Source organism: Urocampus carinirostris, chromosome 9 (genome assembly GCF_059441175.1).
Source record: "Urocampus carinirostris isolate Australia breed hairy pipefish chromosome 9, RoL_Ucar_1.0, whole genome shotgun sequence".
NCBI classification, from domain to species: Eukaryota; Metazoa; Chordata; class Actinopteri; order Syngnathiformes; family Syngnathidae; genus Urocampus; species Urocampus carinirostris.
The window spans coordinates 18,161,782-18,180,517 of NC_142357.1; the positions used below are offsets into that span (position 1 = coordinate 18,161,782).

The window sequence follows — 18,736 nt, forward strand, 5'->3', positions numbered from 1 at the left end:
ACATAAAAAAAACCTGGCTTTTAAGCAATGTAAGAATCCACCTAAGGCAAAAAACATGTTAACAAATGAGATGCATTTTTTTAGAAGACAACGACATTGCTTAAGTTTTTTTTAATTTTTATTTTTGTAATGTTTACTCCAATGATTCAATAACTAGTAAAACTATTTTGAAGGTATTTTTCTTACCCTCATTTTGTATATTTACAAAGTCCAGTAATTGAACCTGGGTGAGTAGACTTTCATTTAATTTTCTATCTGCACTTTATTTGTGCTCATCCTAATCAGAGAATCCTTCCTTGTACTTTACTTCTCAGTGGTGTTCAAATATGCACCAAAATTGCTGACTAATCACTCCAATGTGATTTACTCCATATTAGAGAACAGCTTCACGCACGGGTACTTTCATTTACATTTGAAAGAATATATTTTTTTAAACTTTTATCCTTCACCGGGTTGAACTAGCAAGAAAAGCTTTTAGTGGGGGTCAAATGGGAGTATCAGCTAGATGAAAGGGCCAGTTAATCGTACCTTCGGGCGCCAGCAAAGGAGTGGAGATCATCTGTCTCACTAGACGTTGTGCTGATTGCTCTCATGCCCTCACAAATCAAATGTTGTTGCTTTCGTGACAATCCTGGTAAAATGGTTTCTCACATTTCCCTGCTTATGTTGTCCCCTTCAAACCCCTTCCCTATCTTTTTTGTGCTTCTTCAGAGCCCCAGCTGAAGGGGATCGTGACCAAGCTGTACAGTCGACAGGGTTTCCACCTGCAGCTGCAGGCAGACGGAACCATCGATGGAACAAAGGAGGAGGACAACGGTTATAGTAAGTCACAAAGCGGGAGAGTGCCGACTACTCAGTCAAATGATTTATTGATGGTGGTGTTTTCAAGGAAAAGAGTATACATGAAAGTCGTGGTGGCTTGTCAGTTTATTTTAGATGACAAGTCAAATACTCCTGTAGGATAATGGTGTCACACACCTTAGTTCCTGGTGGCGGTCAAAGCCAAAAGAATACATGAACACTTTTCAAGTAAAACTTTGTCGGGTGGGAATACTGCACACTTTGTCGAACCAGTACCGACCAAACCTCTGTGCTTCTAGGAATAATAAAGCTGATTAAACAAACAGGAAAAAAAAAACTTTTTAGGTTTATATTCAATGTTAATTAAACATTTGGTCAAATTGCTCTTTTGGGGATTTATTCATTTTTTATATTCCAAACTTTGAAAATTTCAAATATATTTACTGTTTGACGCATTAGGTCCAGATGTTTTTTTTTGTTTTTTTTAAGTTACATGTACTTTATTGGCAACATGAATTTGTGTACTTTTTTGTTCTTATTAAGTCGCATTTATCTGGAACAAGTTCGAATATATATATATATATATATATATATATATATATATATATATATATATATATATATATATATATATATATATATTTTTTTTTAAATTGACCAAATATACTATTTGCCAACTAATGGCTTAACTCACGACTTGGAAAAAAGTGGTACATAGTCAGTGACATGTGGTTAGGTTTTTGTCTGGTGAGGCACAGTCAGATTTACGAATAAATTAACCAACATCATATTTATTATTTGATTGGCAGATCAAGAAAGAAATATATAACATGTAGCAAAAAACAAATGATTTCATTTGTCTCATCTTAGTTTATAAATGAAATATATGCTCCTTTTGAATGAAAGCATCAATCAATAGATATTCTGTCACTATTAAACAATTTCATGCAATGAGAAAAATAAATACTAGATGGCTCGACTTCCTGGTAGCTTGCTAATACTAGCACTAATTATATTGTTTGGAGCTGAGATGTGGACTAAATCAGGACACTCTGTCTCACTATCACCCTCTGCCATGAGGCAAGAGAATTGCGTGCCTGACTCTGCATCTGCAGACGCTCAGCACAGTATTGATATACTAATTTTATTAATAACATTCATAATATGTAAAAATCAGCAATTGTGAAAAATAAAATCCTAAAATGGCGAAATTAAAAATCTTTAACACTGAATAACTTCTATTTTCATTTTTATATTTCCATGTTGACAGGTGAGGCACAGCCTCACCTGCCTCCCCTGGTTGCACATCTCTGTACAAACTAACCCTGAAAGTTGGGTTGATACAGGTAATGTCAGCTTTCAAGTGACTGCACCGAAACGCAATTAGTGTCCCTCAATCCTTATTCTTGAGAAGTATGTGTTTTTTGTGTAAAACAATGCGGTCCAATGACTGCCTGTCCTCCCACCCGCTGGTTGTTTTCCAATAGACAGATTAAAGAGCGGATCAATGGCAAAGCAAAAGCGAAGTCACTTGTTTGCTGTGGCCATAATGTGGCAGCAATGGGCCGCTGTTAATTAGTTGAGCTTTTACACCAGCGCACTGTTAATGAACCTGCTTGATGCATCCACTTTGCCCCCCGCGATATTGCTGAAGAAAAGATTTGCAGTCTGCTCTGAAATAACACTTCTGCCTAAATGAAACTGCAGCAACTTTTACATAAAAAGCCAGCAGCGGGAGTCCCGTTCCATAACAACGAAAACCCAAAATGCAATTATTCTACACTCCTCCTGCATTTTGTAAAACTGACCCCTGTGGTAGTCGAGAGGGGCAAATTTAAGAGGGCTGCTTGAATTGGAAAAGAAGGAAGAGTGAAGCTCCAAAAATAGCTATGTTAGGTGCTGGGCGCGCTGTCTCCATGGCGACGGGAGCGCAGTCCTCTTGGAGTTACTGGTATCTTGTGATGTTAGGAGAGGACCTACTCAAATGCACACACAAGCAAGAACAATGTTTGATCCTTGTTTCCAAGCTCCTTTTGCTTTTCTGGAACAAAGTCCTAAAGAACTTTAGATTTTTATATCCGTTAGGATACAGATTTTGGGAAGTGTCAATTAAACAGAAAATAACTCAAGATGACAGGTTGATATACATTTCCATTTAAAAAAAATGAAAGTTAATTATGTTTTCGATTAAGTAGGTGCTAACAATGCCCAACTGAGTTCAAATATCCCTTATTGTTTATTTTTAACTGCACCTATCTCCTTGTATCTTACTTTTACCAGAGTCTTTCAAGGTGGAACACATTAGGTCTGATGAATAGGGCTTGGGGATCACTGGAGATTTACCTCAAGTTTGTCCCAACAGTTTTTTTTTCTATTTCTATGTCAGTGTAGCACAAAAATGGTGAAAGTAAGAACAGGCCTGCCTCAAGTAGAGTTCACATTCCAACCCAAACCCCAAGAAAGATGAGAAAATAATCATTTATCCAAGCGCGTCTAAGAAATGCATGTGCTTGCATGCGCATCATAAATAAGCTGACTGAGGCTGCAATGATGACACAAGCCAGGATATGGCAACAGAGAGTAACACAGTTCCAATATCCGTACAGCTTCTTGAAACAAACAATAATACATTTCAAAATGAACCTTGAATGCAGGGATTGTCACTTTTTACTCAAAACTACCAGGTCTGGATGGTTGCGCAACTACAACCTCTGCGTCACTATATAATAATTAATGGAGCATGAAAAAGTAGGAATGATTTTGAGATGTTCAGATAATACAACAAATAAACATTTTAAGTTCCGCATACACCAAATTGACAATAAAGGTTGGTTCGTTAAGACAAATGAGGCTACACTTCACAAATTGGAAGTTATGGAGTTACAGAGCATTTGACACATATATATCAGCCATGTGATTATTTGGCCCTCCCACCGCACCCATCATCAGGAATCTCCTCACCAGCAAAGGTCAGTGTGAGGGTTCCGCCCTCTTTCGGTATCCTCAGGTGTTTTCCAGTAACCAGTAAGTAATTGGGCTCCCCCCTCTAGAGATTGTGTGTCGGCTAATCCATGTGGACTCGAGAGCGCTGATTCCGTGTGGTTGATGCCAATAATCAGAGTAACCTCAGCAAAGAGGAGGTCGCTAATAAAAATATTTAGAAAACTTATTAAACAGTCTTATAAGATACATTCTGTTCTGATGGAAGAAAAAATGGAAGATGGAGGGATGCATCTTCTTTTACATTAAGCTTTTTTTGGAGCTTGGTCATGCTGCAACAGTCTCAAATGCAACAGTTGTAAATATATGTCAAAATGACTCAAATTAGATGAACCCACTGAATGCCACCTTGAAAAGTCCAAACACCGCAATTGTTGAACTACAAAGCACATCGGATTAAAAGCCACCACCAGTACATTTAAAAGAAAAAACATTTTTTACACACATAACGAGAAGCTGACAATATGCCACATGTGGCCACAGTATGACCTAAAATGTTTACAAAGAAAGAGGTTACACAGAAAGAGTTTAGGGTTTTGATAACATACATTAGCACTTATTTACAAACAGGGCTTGTAACATAGCAACAACACAGTAGCAAACTGCAGTAGCACAAAGGCTGAATTGTAAAAAAGGCCAGCTTGTTTTTGTAGTTAGAGCACGCTTTGGTAATCAATAAGTATTCGGCGTAACGTTTGGAACAGGGAATTTTACGGCCACCTGTAAATGTTTCTAAGGACCGGTGCAGGTAAATGAGCATACAAAGCTATTCGTGACACGCTCTAATTTCCCTACCAGATTACTTTATCCCCTGTAAAATAATCCAAGATGTTCCAAAAGTAAATTGAATGCTGTACTTGAACTGTTTAGAGAATACAGACTGTTTTGGTTTCTTTTAAGGTAAGATTGAATGTTGTCCTAAGTTGAATTAATCACTGCAAGTGCTACCCGCTTTAAGTAATCTGAGTTGGAACAGACAGAGATATAAGGTTTTTATTCCAGCCAGATTTTTTGCCTGCAGATAAGTGTAGCATGGGCATCTTAGCTGGAAAAAAGGTGAAGCGAAAGCTTGGAACATTACCAAATTTGATCAAGATTAAAAAAAAATAAACATTATTTTACACATTTTTCTAAGAGAAGGTTTAGGCGTTTCCACAGTTGGCCATTTGGAGATGACTAGTTTACAGCAGTAAAACCTTTGCAAATGTGTATTTTACTTAGGCCAATTTTGAAAGAGTTGGAAATGTTTGTCTTCCCTTTCTAGAAGTCAATCGATGATTGTGTACACTTACGCTAGTAGTGGCACGTAAAAACGGATACACAGTTGCATTTATGTATGTATTTTTTCCACTCTGAATTGAATACACATCAAGAAATTGTATATATTTATTTTGAGAATTCGATTGGCCAACCAATGCATCAATCAAAATTGCATTTGGTTACTACTGGTTAAGAATATTCTAAGCTAAAAAAGGCAATCTTGGTTTTATCAATACGGGTCCTTATAGGCTATTGCGGGCTGGGGACCATGATAAAAAAAAGCCTGCTATTGGTCGAAAGTGCTGTCAATCAAGAGGACAGAGGCTAACGGCCATATTGGGAATAATTTTACAAGTCTGTTTATTTGTAAACGGAAATTATGTGGCGAAACCAAAAACGTTACGACAAGGAACGTCAACAAGGCAGAAATGCTTTTAGGGATTTTTTTTTTTATATTTCGGCATTATCGTGTGCCGAGTAAATATTTTACACGGTTGATTTCACCGGACAGTCCTGGAAGTAACAACTCCATGTTTGCATTAATTCAACGTATTTGATGTCTGCCAGGGGACTTAAATTGTGAGCTTCACCGGCTTCATAGTTTACGAGTATCTTGGTTCAGACTAATCGTGATGTTTCTGATATAAGTACATTTTAAAATTGTAGCATATCTTGAATCTTAATAGATTGAGCTTTCCAATGATATATTGCATGACGTATTTCTGTTGCTGGTGACATCAAACAGACAAACATTTGTTTATCCACATTCGGACAGCCCGTTAAAATGTTAAAGAGTTAAATAAGCATGCCCCAAGGCTTTCATTTGTTTGTGATGGGGCACCTTTTACATATCTGCACATTGCTCCAATCTACTGAGTTGGACAGAAAGCAGAAGGGCCAGAAGATTGCCCAACAGAGAGTTGACAATTGACAAGCTGGTGCAGCTCGTGGGTGTTTTGGGCCACTCGAGTGATAAGGACGATTGCCACAGCGCATCTAAAAGCTTAGACGGCAGTCTTTGATTTCAGGCGTCCCAAGACATGGACCACTCCAAGGGCACGCTGTGACCTACAGTTGGCACATGAAGTCCTGCCATCAATTTTACACAAATCGGCATTGTAGTTAGCAAGCGAGCAAGCTATCTAACTCTTAGTAGCATTATGCGTTGTTGCACAAAAATGTATGACAGTAACTCTAGAATTAGGATTTTAGAAATAAATATTCTAATCTTGGGCCACAGTATGTATTTTAATAAAATTATCTGTATAAGGAGCTTTACGTTATTTAGAACTTTGTTACTGTCTGCCTCTGTCTCCTGGTTTTTGTCATCATTGTAACTTCACTCAGCTCATTCATGATGCACATGCAAGTAAGTGCATTTCTTTGACGTGCTTGAATGAACAATTCTTTTTGATCTTTCATGGGGTTATGGTTGGCATATGGACTCTACTTAAGCTAGGCCTTGTTTTACTTTCCCTGTTTTCCTGCTACACTGACAAATACAAATAAATAATAAAAAACAGTGGGGACAAGCATGACGTCACTCTCCAGCATTCCTCCCAGCCCCCATTCCTCAAAATTAATGTCTTCCGGCCCAGACAGCTCTGCTAAAAGTAAGATGAAAACATATAAGCACAGTGAAAAATAAAACATAAGGGCTCTTTGAACTCAGTTGGGCATTCTAACACATAATTAATATATAAATATTTGACTTTCATCTTGTAAAGGACACCTCATACGACACACAAGCTATAAAAACCTCTGCTAATTCGTATTAAAAAAACTATTTTAACGTATTCTGTTATGAAGATTACAAATTTAAAATCTGAAGTGAATTTGGTGTTTTACAGAAAACAGCAAATTGCAGCCAATTCTAAAAAAAAATTATTTACCGAAAAACTACAAAAGAAAAACAATTGCTGTCACCAGCCAAGGGAATCATCGAACGTCAAAAAATACTAAAAAAAGATTACCGTAAGTAAGTGAAAAATCCTGAAGGAAATCAAAATAAAAGTCTAAGGTGAGAAAAACACAAAACAGTACAACAAAAGGCAATGTGGCTAAACACTAAAAATGCAAAGAATACAATTCAGACAGAAAAAGCAAGTAACAGCAATAATCTAACATGGAGTGCAAATTGTCGAAAGCTTTATGTAGACTACTGATTGAAGGGCCCAACACCGTGACAGAGGAGGCTCTGAAAGAAAACACACAAAATTGAGGGTGTGGCATGACACATTTCTATTGTCGAACTGAAATTGTATGGTTACTTCTCTTAAAACAGCTTTGTTTGTTTGACCATTATCATTGCGTTTTGTAAAAGTTCAATCAGTTCAATAATATGATTAAAAAACAAAAAACAAAACATGTGTCTAACTAAACAATATCAAACAGTTTGAAAAAAACATGATGCTTGACGTTAGGAAACTATTTCTTTTGACCATTACAGATATAATCGATCGGTCTTCTACAGTCGAGATCAATACTAATCAGTAAACATTTACTCGTGAATTTGGATTTAAAGGGTAAATAAATATACAGTGTGTATTGTTTGATCACTGGATGATGCTGTATGTATCAAAGCAACATAAAATGAATGCTAAAAAGCACAAGAAAGCATACAAACTACTTAGACTCTAAGTGAACTATTTTGCCTCTTTTTTTATTCTCATTTCTTTTTCATTTTTTCATTTTGCCCAGCCTTTTTTAGGTGTTTGGGTACACGCAGTATTAAGATTGTGGACAATCATGTCAGCTCTCCTTCGTCGAGCATCATGTTATATAAGAAAATGCTATATTCTCGACCTACAGTGTGCATGCGAATACTTCAAATCCTTGAGTTTCAATGCTGTGTTTTCAACAGAGGTGGGTAGATTAGGCCAAAAAGTTACTCAAGTAAAAGTACTGTTACTTAAGAATAATATTACTCAAATAGAAGTAAAAGTAGTCATCTAAATACTTACTCGGGTAAAAGTAAAAATGTACTCGGTGAAAAAATCGCTTAAGTACTGAGTAACTATGGCAACATAATATTTATTGATTGATTTATTTTTTTCAAACAACCACTCAGATCATCAAATAATCAAAGTACATCAACAACAAAATACATTTAATTTAAAAGTAGATTTAAATAATTAACGTAAATTGAAGTGCTTGAATAAACATTAAAATAACAATAATGTAAATCAAATAAATAATTTAAGCACATGTAGCACCATATTGCACCAAAACTTATCTTAACAGGCTCTGCAAGCAGAACAAAAAGCTAGCCTATGAACTTGAACAAAGGAGACATTGTATATTGTAGCTGGTGTTCGGCACCCTTTTTAAGAGAAACATGCTTTTTAGGTGAGACCAGGGCTGCTCCCCCTTTTCTGTGTTGTTGTCTGTATTGCTAAGCGTCATTTTCAATCTGTTTCATCCGTAAACAATTTTTACCCCCCCTGAAGTTGATTATGGTCACGTGACGAGGGTGCTACATTTGATTGGTTAAACATGGTAGCGGCTGCCAGAGTTCTACGTCAAAATAAATCGCTTTAGCAAATACAGACAGACGTGTACTTACGTAGAGGGGATTTATTAAGTAACGAAGTAACGACTTCAATGTTGCCTAATATAGCGGAGTAAAAGTCCCTTTTTTTTTTCTTTAAAAATTTACTCAAGTCAAAGTAAAAGTAGAGTGATTTAAAAATACTCCAAGAAGTACAAAATTTCCCAAAAGTTACTCAAGTAAATGTAACAGAGAAATTGTACTCCGTTACTACCCACCTCTGGTTTTCAAGCATTAAAAAGTAAAATCGTGCTGAGCGTGCCCGTAAAATAATAAGCATTTTGGGTGAATTTCTCATAAATGCTTGAAATTGACATGTTTCTTAATAAGTCTGCTTAAAAATTAGCTAAGAAATGCCATCGCCCCCTACAGGTCCCGCCCAAGAGGACAGATGCATGCTACACCTAAACAGGGCACTATGAAATTTGTGTTAGTGGAAGTATAACATATCAACAATGGACATTCATCAAGGGACATGCAAACAAAATATGTTTGTGTTTCCTAGTGGTAAATTGCAATAGGGAGAACTTCCTGCAACTGAAAATGTAAACTACATATTAGTGACATTTTACCCAACACCTACATGATGAGAGACTTGTCTTAAATATCATTTACGTTTGCAATTCCCTCAAGATATAAAAATCATCTCTTGATAAATGCACCAAAAGAATAAAAATCACATATGTAAATCAGATATTTGTGGCTCTGTAAAACACACAACTCACACCGGATCTTTTCTTTTAATGGTACTGGATCATTTGTAAAATTTTCTTTGAAAGGTGCTTACATTTATTCATGAAATACGTGTACCAACCATGGACCTAGTATTTTTAGAATTCCATGTTTATATTATAAGTAAAGTATTTTTTCTTGGTATGAAATTTCATATATATATATATATATATATATATATATATATATAATGGCAGCACGGCGGCGCAGTGGTTAGCGCTTGTGCGGCACAGTTCATGTCATGGGAACCTGTTGTGGGTTCAAATCCAGCTCCAGACTTTCTGTGCGGAGTTTGTATGTTCTCCCCGTGCTTGCGTGGGTTTCCTCCGGGCACTCCGGTTTCCTCCCACATTCCAAAGACATGCATTTCAGGTGAATTGGCCGGTCCAAATTGTCCCTAGGTATGAATGAGCGAATGAGTTGTCTGTCCCTGTGTGCCCTGCGATTGGCTGGCAACCAGTTCAGGGTGTCCCCTGCCCACTGCCCGATGATTGCTGGGATGGGCTCCAGCCCCCCCGCGACCCTACTGAGGATAAGCGGTACGGCTAATGAGATGAGATGAGATATATATATATATATATATATATATATATATATATATATATATACACACATATTTTCTTTTAAAAATGACAGGTTTTTTTACAAGTAGGAGGTGCGCAATGATAAATACTGTCCCTTTAAATGTTGTATGCAAAAAGAAGTTCTGACATTCCATTATTGAGTATTTGTCAAACCACTAATTGGTTTGACTATTTTTTTATTATTAAAAAAAAATGATTATACTATCATTAATGAAAATGAAATTATTTCTAAAATTGTTAATCTTATCCAGACTCAGTCCAAAATGAACGTGTACTCCATACATGTTTCTTCGGTTTTTCATCATTATCCAGGGGAAATTGTCATTGTTTATTTTCTACTCGAGCACAGACTATCATTTGTATTTCGTTGCTTCTCTTCAGCGCTGGATCCCCTGCCAGCGCTTTATGGAGCACGGGTGCTCTTATACAACACAAGGCACATATTAATTAGATGTAGCTCATTGACCAGAAAGGCTGCTGCTGCTCTGTTAGCTGCTCATTTTGTTTTCACAACGTGGCAAAGATCTCATGTGCAACGTGCATGCGCTTTTTTGTCTAAGATATGCAATCTTGTTCTAAGATTTTAACATTTTACGAATATGCACACAAAACATAAAGGCAAAAGGAACAAGTAGAGGATACGGTTAAACTTGAGCATGCCCTGTTTACATTCAGGGTCATAAACCAGCAACATGTTGCAAATATAAAAAAAAAAACAGAGGCCTTTAACGGTTCCTTTGAAAGCCCCAGTAAGCAATAGATGTATTTGTGTAGGCCTTGGGGCTGTGAAGTTTAATTTGATTTTATACAGCTCTCGTAAATCACAATCGACTGCAGCAATTGCATGTTTGTTAAAATCAGTTTGATACTTACTTGCCACTAAACTGCAAAAGAAGCTTGTTCTTTTTAATGGGTAATGGCATACTCCGTTTACTTGCTGGCCAAGAGCCAATAAGATAAGATAAAATAAGATAATCCTTTATTCATCCCACAATGGGGAAATTTCTCAGCAGTAAGACAATGAATAACTGCTAATAGTTTACAAATGTCAAGACGAGGGAAGCAGAAACGAAGATACTTTGCTGAGTCTTTAGAGTAACATTGAAATGTACCCTTTGGGTGCGAAAATACTTATATCTGAAATATTTTTCTTTTAGTATTAAATTGAAGTATATCAAATATTCTCTGAACATCATATTGTCAATGTACCAAAGGTGTACTACTAATATTTGTTAATCATAAATTGTAACTAAATATATATTTTTTAATTATCATAAGTATCAAAACTCAATTTCTTTCAAATATTTTCATTTTCTTATTACTATATTAACACTTTCAGTGAAAAAAACTTAATTTTTGTCATTTTTGAACTTTTTTGCCTCACTGAAATATTTAAAATATAAAGAGAATGTTAACAATCTGATTAAGGCCCTAGGCCTTGACCTGGACACCTGGCTTTGACTTTTCGACTTTTATTATCATAGTTGTTATTGCATCGGATGCCTTAGATTTAATAAAATTGGCAGGCTTTGCAATGTAATCATTTTGTACAGGCAAAAATAATATATTCATTTTATAGATATGTCCGTTTAACCTCGGAATGTCCTCATTTGAGTATATTTTTTTTGGCTTCTCTTTTGGTTCATCCTGGAATCAAACGCATGACCATTCATTCTGATTGCCTAAAGACTTCCTTTGTTTTCAGTTCAGATTGATAATTGGAATTTGATGGTACAGTAGTTATTCAATTTTATCATGTAGTGCTTTTATTTGTTAAGCAAATGCTTGAGTCTGTAAAAAACTGTTTTTCTTCAGTTTAAAGAATAAAATTAAAAAAACAACACGTATTTTGCCTATCACAGGTTATTTTAGAATGTAGCACCCATGATAAACGTATGTCCACTGTATAAAGGATAGCGGTATTCTTTTGAGTAAGGGTTAGGGTGAGAGCAGGGAATTGAAATGATAAAATTGAGAGGATATCGACCCACCCATCATCATATCTGTGTCTGTCCAAGAGAAAAAAGGCAGTCAAAACTCTTTGAATGGTAAAAAAAAAAGTAAATCTCATAATTATCATATTGAATAAAACCAAATTCAAGGTCAAAACGTTACGTTAAACAAGTATGCTGAATCAAGTACTTTATATCTAAGGTATTTTGTTGCTGTCAATGGGTTGCAACTGAAGTTTAAATGTATGTCGTAGTGACTGATTGCTTTTCATGCATTTGTGTCTGCAGCCATGTTCAACCTTATTCCGGTGGGTCTGCGAGTGGTGGCCATCCAGGGGGTGCAGACCAAACTCTACCTGGCGATGAACAGCGAGGGCTACCTGTACACGTCGGTGAGTGTCCAGTACTACCAAAGTGTCCGTTTGCTATGGGGGTGAGAACGTGTTGATGTCAAGGACATCTGCTGCTTGTCAGATGCATATTCAGATAGTTTGACAAACCAACGTACGTCACGGAGAACTGGCAGATGCATTTGGTTGTGCGTCAGTCTGTTAGATGCCGGCCCGTAATGAACGCAGCCATGCTAATGAGATCAGACGTTGTGTAAATGCACTTTGTTAGCGTTTTTAGCTGAATCAACATGGCAGCTCCTGCGTGTACAAGAAGACACAGGAGAGACTTGCATATATATTTATCTTGTGTAAATGGACTTTTATGAGACAGTTCAGCTAGATCAGACATTGTATGCTATGTTTAGGCAACTTTTACTTTGACTGCTTAACTCATCCAAAGACAGCCATTGAACATATTCAAAGAAAGCTTGAACATCATATTTTAACCCACCTTTCATTAGAAAAAAAGTACCTTTCAACCACAATTGAACAGTTTTTTCGTTTCTTTTTTTCGCATTTGTGATACCTTCAATATCTAAAAAAATATTTACATAAATACAAGGGCACTTTGCTTGCAAAATAACATTTAGTTGTAAGAACACTGAACTTAGGCATTAACGATGCATGAACTTCGCAAGAGCATCTCGGCACCAGATATTTCTGGTGACGTGATCACACGATTTCGGTCACCTGGGACCGCCCACACACTTTCAATCACCAGATAGAAGAAGGAACACGAGGAAATGGAGGCTCCTAGGTGTGGACAAAGGTTTGATCAAAGGCCTTCTAACAATCGAGTGGTGATTTATTATACTGAAAGCATCCCCAGACGCTTGATACTGATCAGCAGCGCCAAAGCCTTTATAATAGTTAATTTTACAACAAAAAAATGACTTATTTTTAAGTTTGGACACTCAAGGACAATGCTACTGAAAATGCATTTATACGTCCTGGCACTGACTAAGTTAAGGCCAAACAATTGATGAAAAATGTTGTCACCTCATCACCTATCTTTTTGTATCATTATTTGACAACAGTAAAAAGTGGACTACAAAAGTACAAACGTTGAGTAAGCCCAATTGGTATAAATGACTCACTGTACTATTTTGGTGCTGAATGATCTTGACATATATGAATGGGTCATTCACACATGATTGAGTCATTGTTAAAAATATTGGTGAAATAAATCCATGAAAATCCTGCATAGGGAGGCTGGTAGCTGGAATCAAATCTGAGACCTCTGAACTGTGAGGTGAACAAGCTATATCGGAAAACTCACTCTGAAAAACTCAATCATATTACTTGTTAACTGAAAGTATGTTTTTATTAAACATGCATATGTTTTTCATTAAGGTAAGATATTTTATGTTGCATTTCAAGTTAAATAAAACGTTTACACTTTGCTATTTATACCACACTATAATGAACCAAATGGTTACAGATAATATTGCTCATTTTAAGTATATCTTTGTTCGGGATATATTATATTTTCTTTAAAAAGCAAAGTTATCTGATATTGACAAGTAAAGATAATATTTCTTCTTTTGAAGTGTTTCTTTTTCATCAGAAAATACCATTAAACAGCTTAAAATCAGAAATAAATTTTAGTTACCGTATTTTCACGCCTATAAGGCACTCCGGGATATAAGGAGCACCCCCCAAAAAAGTGTTTGGTTACATATTTTCCGTACATAATAGACTCATCACAGAAACATCAACATCAGTCTGAAACAAGATACTGGGAAAAATATAAAGACGGAGTAGCTCACCAAAGTCGTCTTGCACTAATCACGTTCAATAATAAAATGCAACCGTGGTCCTCTTACATCCGTGATTGTAGTAAATACAACCGTGTAAAATCTTTTCACACTCCAAAAACACCCAATGATGCCGACAAATAAAAGAAAAAATCAGCTGAGAAACATCTGCATCGATGGGCTTTGCTTGTTGCTATCTGTCTTATTAGCCCCATAATTCCTGTTTAAAAATACAGACTAGTAAATTAGTAAATTAGACTAAAATACAAACTAGTAAATTCACATTAATCTTTTTTGGCCAATTGCAGACTTTGTTTTGCCCCGCTTTAGCTATGCGAGCCTGTAAATGCTAAAAAGGACCCACCTCCTTTACCTCCGAATACATTTAGCCAGTAGTGACCGATTCAAATGATGATTGACACATTATTTAGGAAATGAAACACTGGTGTATATATCCCAACGTAACACCGCGGACTACTTCGCCTACAGGGGGAAATTCTGATTAGTTGCGAAACCTTGTGACAGCTTGGTGGCCTTGCGGGTAAGGCACCCGCCCTGAGACTGGGAGGTTGCTGGTACGAGCCTCAGCCAGGTCATACTTAAGACTTATAACATTGGTACCCATTGCCTCCCTGCTTGGTGCTCAGTATTAGGGGTTGGAATTGGGGGGGTTAGGTCACTTAATGACTCCAAACACATCAGTTGGGTTTAAATGGCCCCATGAGAATTTCATAGTAAGAATGTGGATACCATTGAAACTGACTCAATATTGATCCATATATAAGGCACACTGTATTACAAGGCACATGGTAATTTTTTGAAAAAAAAATAAAGGATTTTTGGTGCACCTTATAGTTGTGAAAATGTGGTAACAATGTTACAAAACTGTTTTTATCTTGCCAAACTCTTTCCCAAGCAGTTGAACCATGAACTAAGTAATTAATAAAGGAAGAACCTGACATTTAAATAGCATGGTATAAATACTATTATTTTTTATTTATTAAACTTGTATTTTGTTTCCAATATTTTGCAATCACTTAGTTTAAATTACTTTTTAAATTAATTGCTTGATTTGATCATACAATGCTTTGAATAGAGTTTGTATTCATAATTTTATCAAACTATTTTTATTTGGTATGATTTACCCTGGGCAGCACGGCGGCGCAGTGGTTAGCGCTTGTGCGGCACAGTTCATGTCATGGGAACCTGTCGTGGGTTCAAATCCAGCTCCAGACTTCCTGTGCGGAGTTTGTATGTTCTCCCCGTGCTTGCGTGGGTTTCCTCCGGGCACTCCGGTTTCCTCCCACATTCCAAAAACATGCATTTCAGGTGAATTGTCCGGTCCAAATTGTCCCTAGGTGTGAATGAGCGAATGAGTTGTCTGTCCCTGTGTGCCCTGAGATTGGCTGGCAACCAGTTCAGGGTGTCCCCTGCCCACTGCCCGGAGATGGCTCCAGCCCCCCCGCGACTGATGAGATGAGATGAGATGAGATGATTTACCTTATGAACAAATATTGAGTGCAAAATATATATAAAAAAAAGTATTGTTCTTTTTTTAAGGATTATTTGTTTAAAAAATAAAATAAAAATAGTAATAATACTAATAGTGATAATAATAAAAATAATATTAATAATGATATTAATAGGGCGTCAGGGCAGCTGAGTGGTTAGTGTGTCTGTTGCACAGTTCTGAGGTAATCCTCCTGTGCAGAGTTGGGATATTCTCCACGTGCTAGCGTGGGTTTCATCCAGGCACTCCGGTTTCCTCCCACCTTCCAAAAACATGCGTGTCAGGTTAATTGGCCGGTCCAAATTCTCCCTAGGTATGAATAAGCAAGCGAATTGTCTGTCCCTGTGTGCCCTTGCGACTGACTGGCAACCAATTCAGGGTGTCCCCTAACCCACTGCCTGAAAACAGCCGGGATGAGCTCCAGCACCCTCCACGACCCTACTGAAAATATGTGGTGCAAATAATGGATTGATGGATAATGGATTGATAATAATAATAATAAAATACCTTGAAAATTTGGTTCACATATTGTAAAAGCCTAAACTACGGAAACATTAATCACCGAAATGAATAACCTGCATTATCTCCTAAGCCATTCTCTATACAATACACATACTTCACTTTTATAGTATCCTAGTTTTAAACAGTTTTTTTTATTTTTTTTTGTCAGTCTTGTACACCTGTGTTCAATAAAATTGTCATTGGCATTTTATGTTAAGGACAATGGTAATGAAAACTGACCACAAATGATAAAATAAAAACATTTCAAAGTGTCAATTTAGGACACATAACAATGTTAGCTTGAAAAAAACAAAAACATAAATAAACAAATACATAAATTGAATTGGGCAGTGAATTAAGTCACAAACATTTTCGACGGAGGGTGTGCCATTTGAAAATAAGAATTCCTTGTTTTAAAAAAAGGTTGGGAAACACTGATAGTTGTTGTAATAGCACATTCCTCATCTGGGGGGGGCATGCCACTGAGACAAAGATGCACTTGACAGACAATCTTAGCAGTCAAATTAGTAAAAATTGTCCTGCACCACAAAAGGTATTATTTAGCGGTGGCCCTCTTTGATTGAAACAAACAAGTCTGGAGCAGCTCGATTTGTTTTGATTTCCTTTCTATGAAATAGTCGCCTTGAGGGTTGACCTTCTCGCCAGTACGGGTAAATGCATTTATACGCATCCTCATTGAATATCACTTCCAGCTGTCATTGGATTGCAGTCACTTCAAATTAAATCTTAAATGTTGTACAAGAAAAGCAATTCATGTCAGCGTGTCTGCTGGCTGTTGACGGTATCGTTCTTTTATTAACGTCTTTGAGATCGTAAGAAGACGCCTGACAAATTAGCACACCTCATAATTGCTTTACAAGACGACATGATCCAAGCCCCCTATAGATATTTCCACGCCTTGTTTACATTTTGCCGCTCCAGGAGCTACTGCTCCCTCGAGAATGAGATTCAATAAATCGTGCTGAGCGTGCCCGTAAAATAATATATGCAGCATAGTGTAAGAATATTAACAGGAAAAAAAGACATTTTGCAAGCTGCCACGTGTACAATAGTTTTATTTATTTCATTTTTTTGCTCTGGTTTTGTTTTGGTTGATTTTGAAAATTGTTGTGTCTAGAGACATAAACTGTTGTTCGGCTTTAAGTGAAGTGATCTTGTTTCACTAATATATATATATATATATACTCTAGCTCATTTTAATGATTAAGCAACATATTTTACGTTTAAAAAAATGTAATTAACATAAAAATACAAATAGTTTTATTTGTTTATACAGTAAAACACATGTTTTTCCATCCATCAGTTTAATGTGCACATTTCACGTATAGGCTTTCTTTATTTAATAAATATAGACACTCAAAAATATAAAATGACAATAATAGAATACAATTCCCCATTATGTAATCTGCCCTAATAGATACATTTATTTTTTTTAAGTGTTTTTTTAACTTACCAGGAAACAAAGTTGAATAGTTGTGAATGAACCTTTGCTGACAAAACAATACATCTAAACATAAATAAATTAGCTCCGTTGAGAAAACATTTTTATAACGGTCAATATATTATTATTCTTTGATGAAAATGTTCTAAAATTGTTTGGAATAGATGAAGGCCGTTTGACTGAAATAGTATGTAGTTCAGAAGTGGTGGGAAATAGAATGAGAGGAAGGCCCAAATATAGTTGGATGGATGATGTGAAACGTGCTCTTGATGTGAGGTCGGTTAGTTTAATGGATGTAAGAGTGTGTTCTAGGGATATATGTTAGTGGCGAAGGATAGTTAAGAATGACTGACATTGACACATATGATGCGGTGAGGGTAAACCAGTGTATGCAGTTGGTTTGCATGGCACAGCAACTCACCCCTTGTTGTGCTGTAGGCTTAATGATCGGTGTCAGGACTGAAGGGGAATGACTGGTGAATGTATTCTTGACTCTAGCTACCTCCCAATAGGGGGATATGTCTTTAGTAGGTAGGTAGGTAGGTAGGTAGGTAGGTAGGTAGGTACATGGGTAGGTAGATAGGTAGGTAGGTAAATGGGTAGGTAGGCAAATGGGTAGGTAGGTAAATGGGTTGGTAGGTAGGTAAATAGGTAGGTAGGTAAACGGGTAGGTAGATAGATAGATAGATAGATAGATAGATAGATAGATAGATAGATAGATAGATAGATAGATAGATAGATAGATAGATAGATAGATAGATAGATAGATAGATAGATAGATAGATAGATAGATAGATAGATAGATGGATAAAATAGGAAGTCCAAATGAGCCTGAGTTATCTTAAGTAATTGTGGGAAGGAAACATGTTTAAAGTGGTATATTTATTCATATTGGACACAAATTCTGATATTGTTATTATTTCATCAATTTAATCAAATCATCTAACATCACCCCAAAAAATAAAATCTGCTGAAAAATTGGCTTTTTTTTCTGGAGAGAAGGTTTGGCGTTTAGTGGGTAAACGTGTACAGCCAATATATGTTTGGTTTGATTTTTGTACAATATGAAGAAAAAAAACACACTAAGTAATGACAAAGTAGCGTGAGAAAAGATGAGCAGTGAGAAGAAGGCATGTGTGGGTGAGGCTGAACGCACCAGTGCAAATATATTCATCCATCACCGTCAATGTGTGGGCGGGCAAATAACCTGCAATTAATGCGTTTCACTTTACTAT

The 18,736-nt window shown here is 36.5% G+C and overlaps 1 protein-coding gene across 3 annotated transcripts in view; it reads left to right on the top strand.

Moving 5' to 3' along the window:
• Positions 1 to 18,736, top strand: part of fgf13a (fibroblast growth factor 13a) — a 128,083-nt gene that overhangs the window by 93,987 nt on the left and 15,360 nt on the right. For all 3 annotated transcript variants that reach the window (XM_088344754.1, XM_088344756.1, XM_088344755.1), the window contains 2 exons: positions 712 to 822; positions 12,168 to 12,271. In XM_088344754.1, coding sequence (XP_088200880.1) covers positions 712 to 822; positions 12,168 to 12,271 — 215 coding nt within the window. The remainder of the gene's footprint in view (positions 1 to 711; positions 823 to 12,167; positions 12,272 to 18,736) is intronic.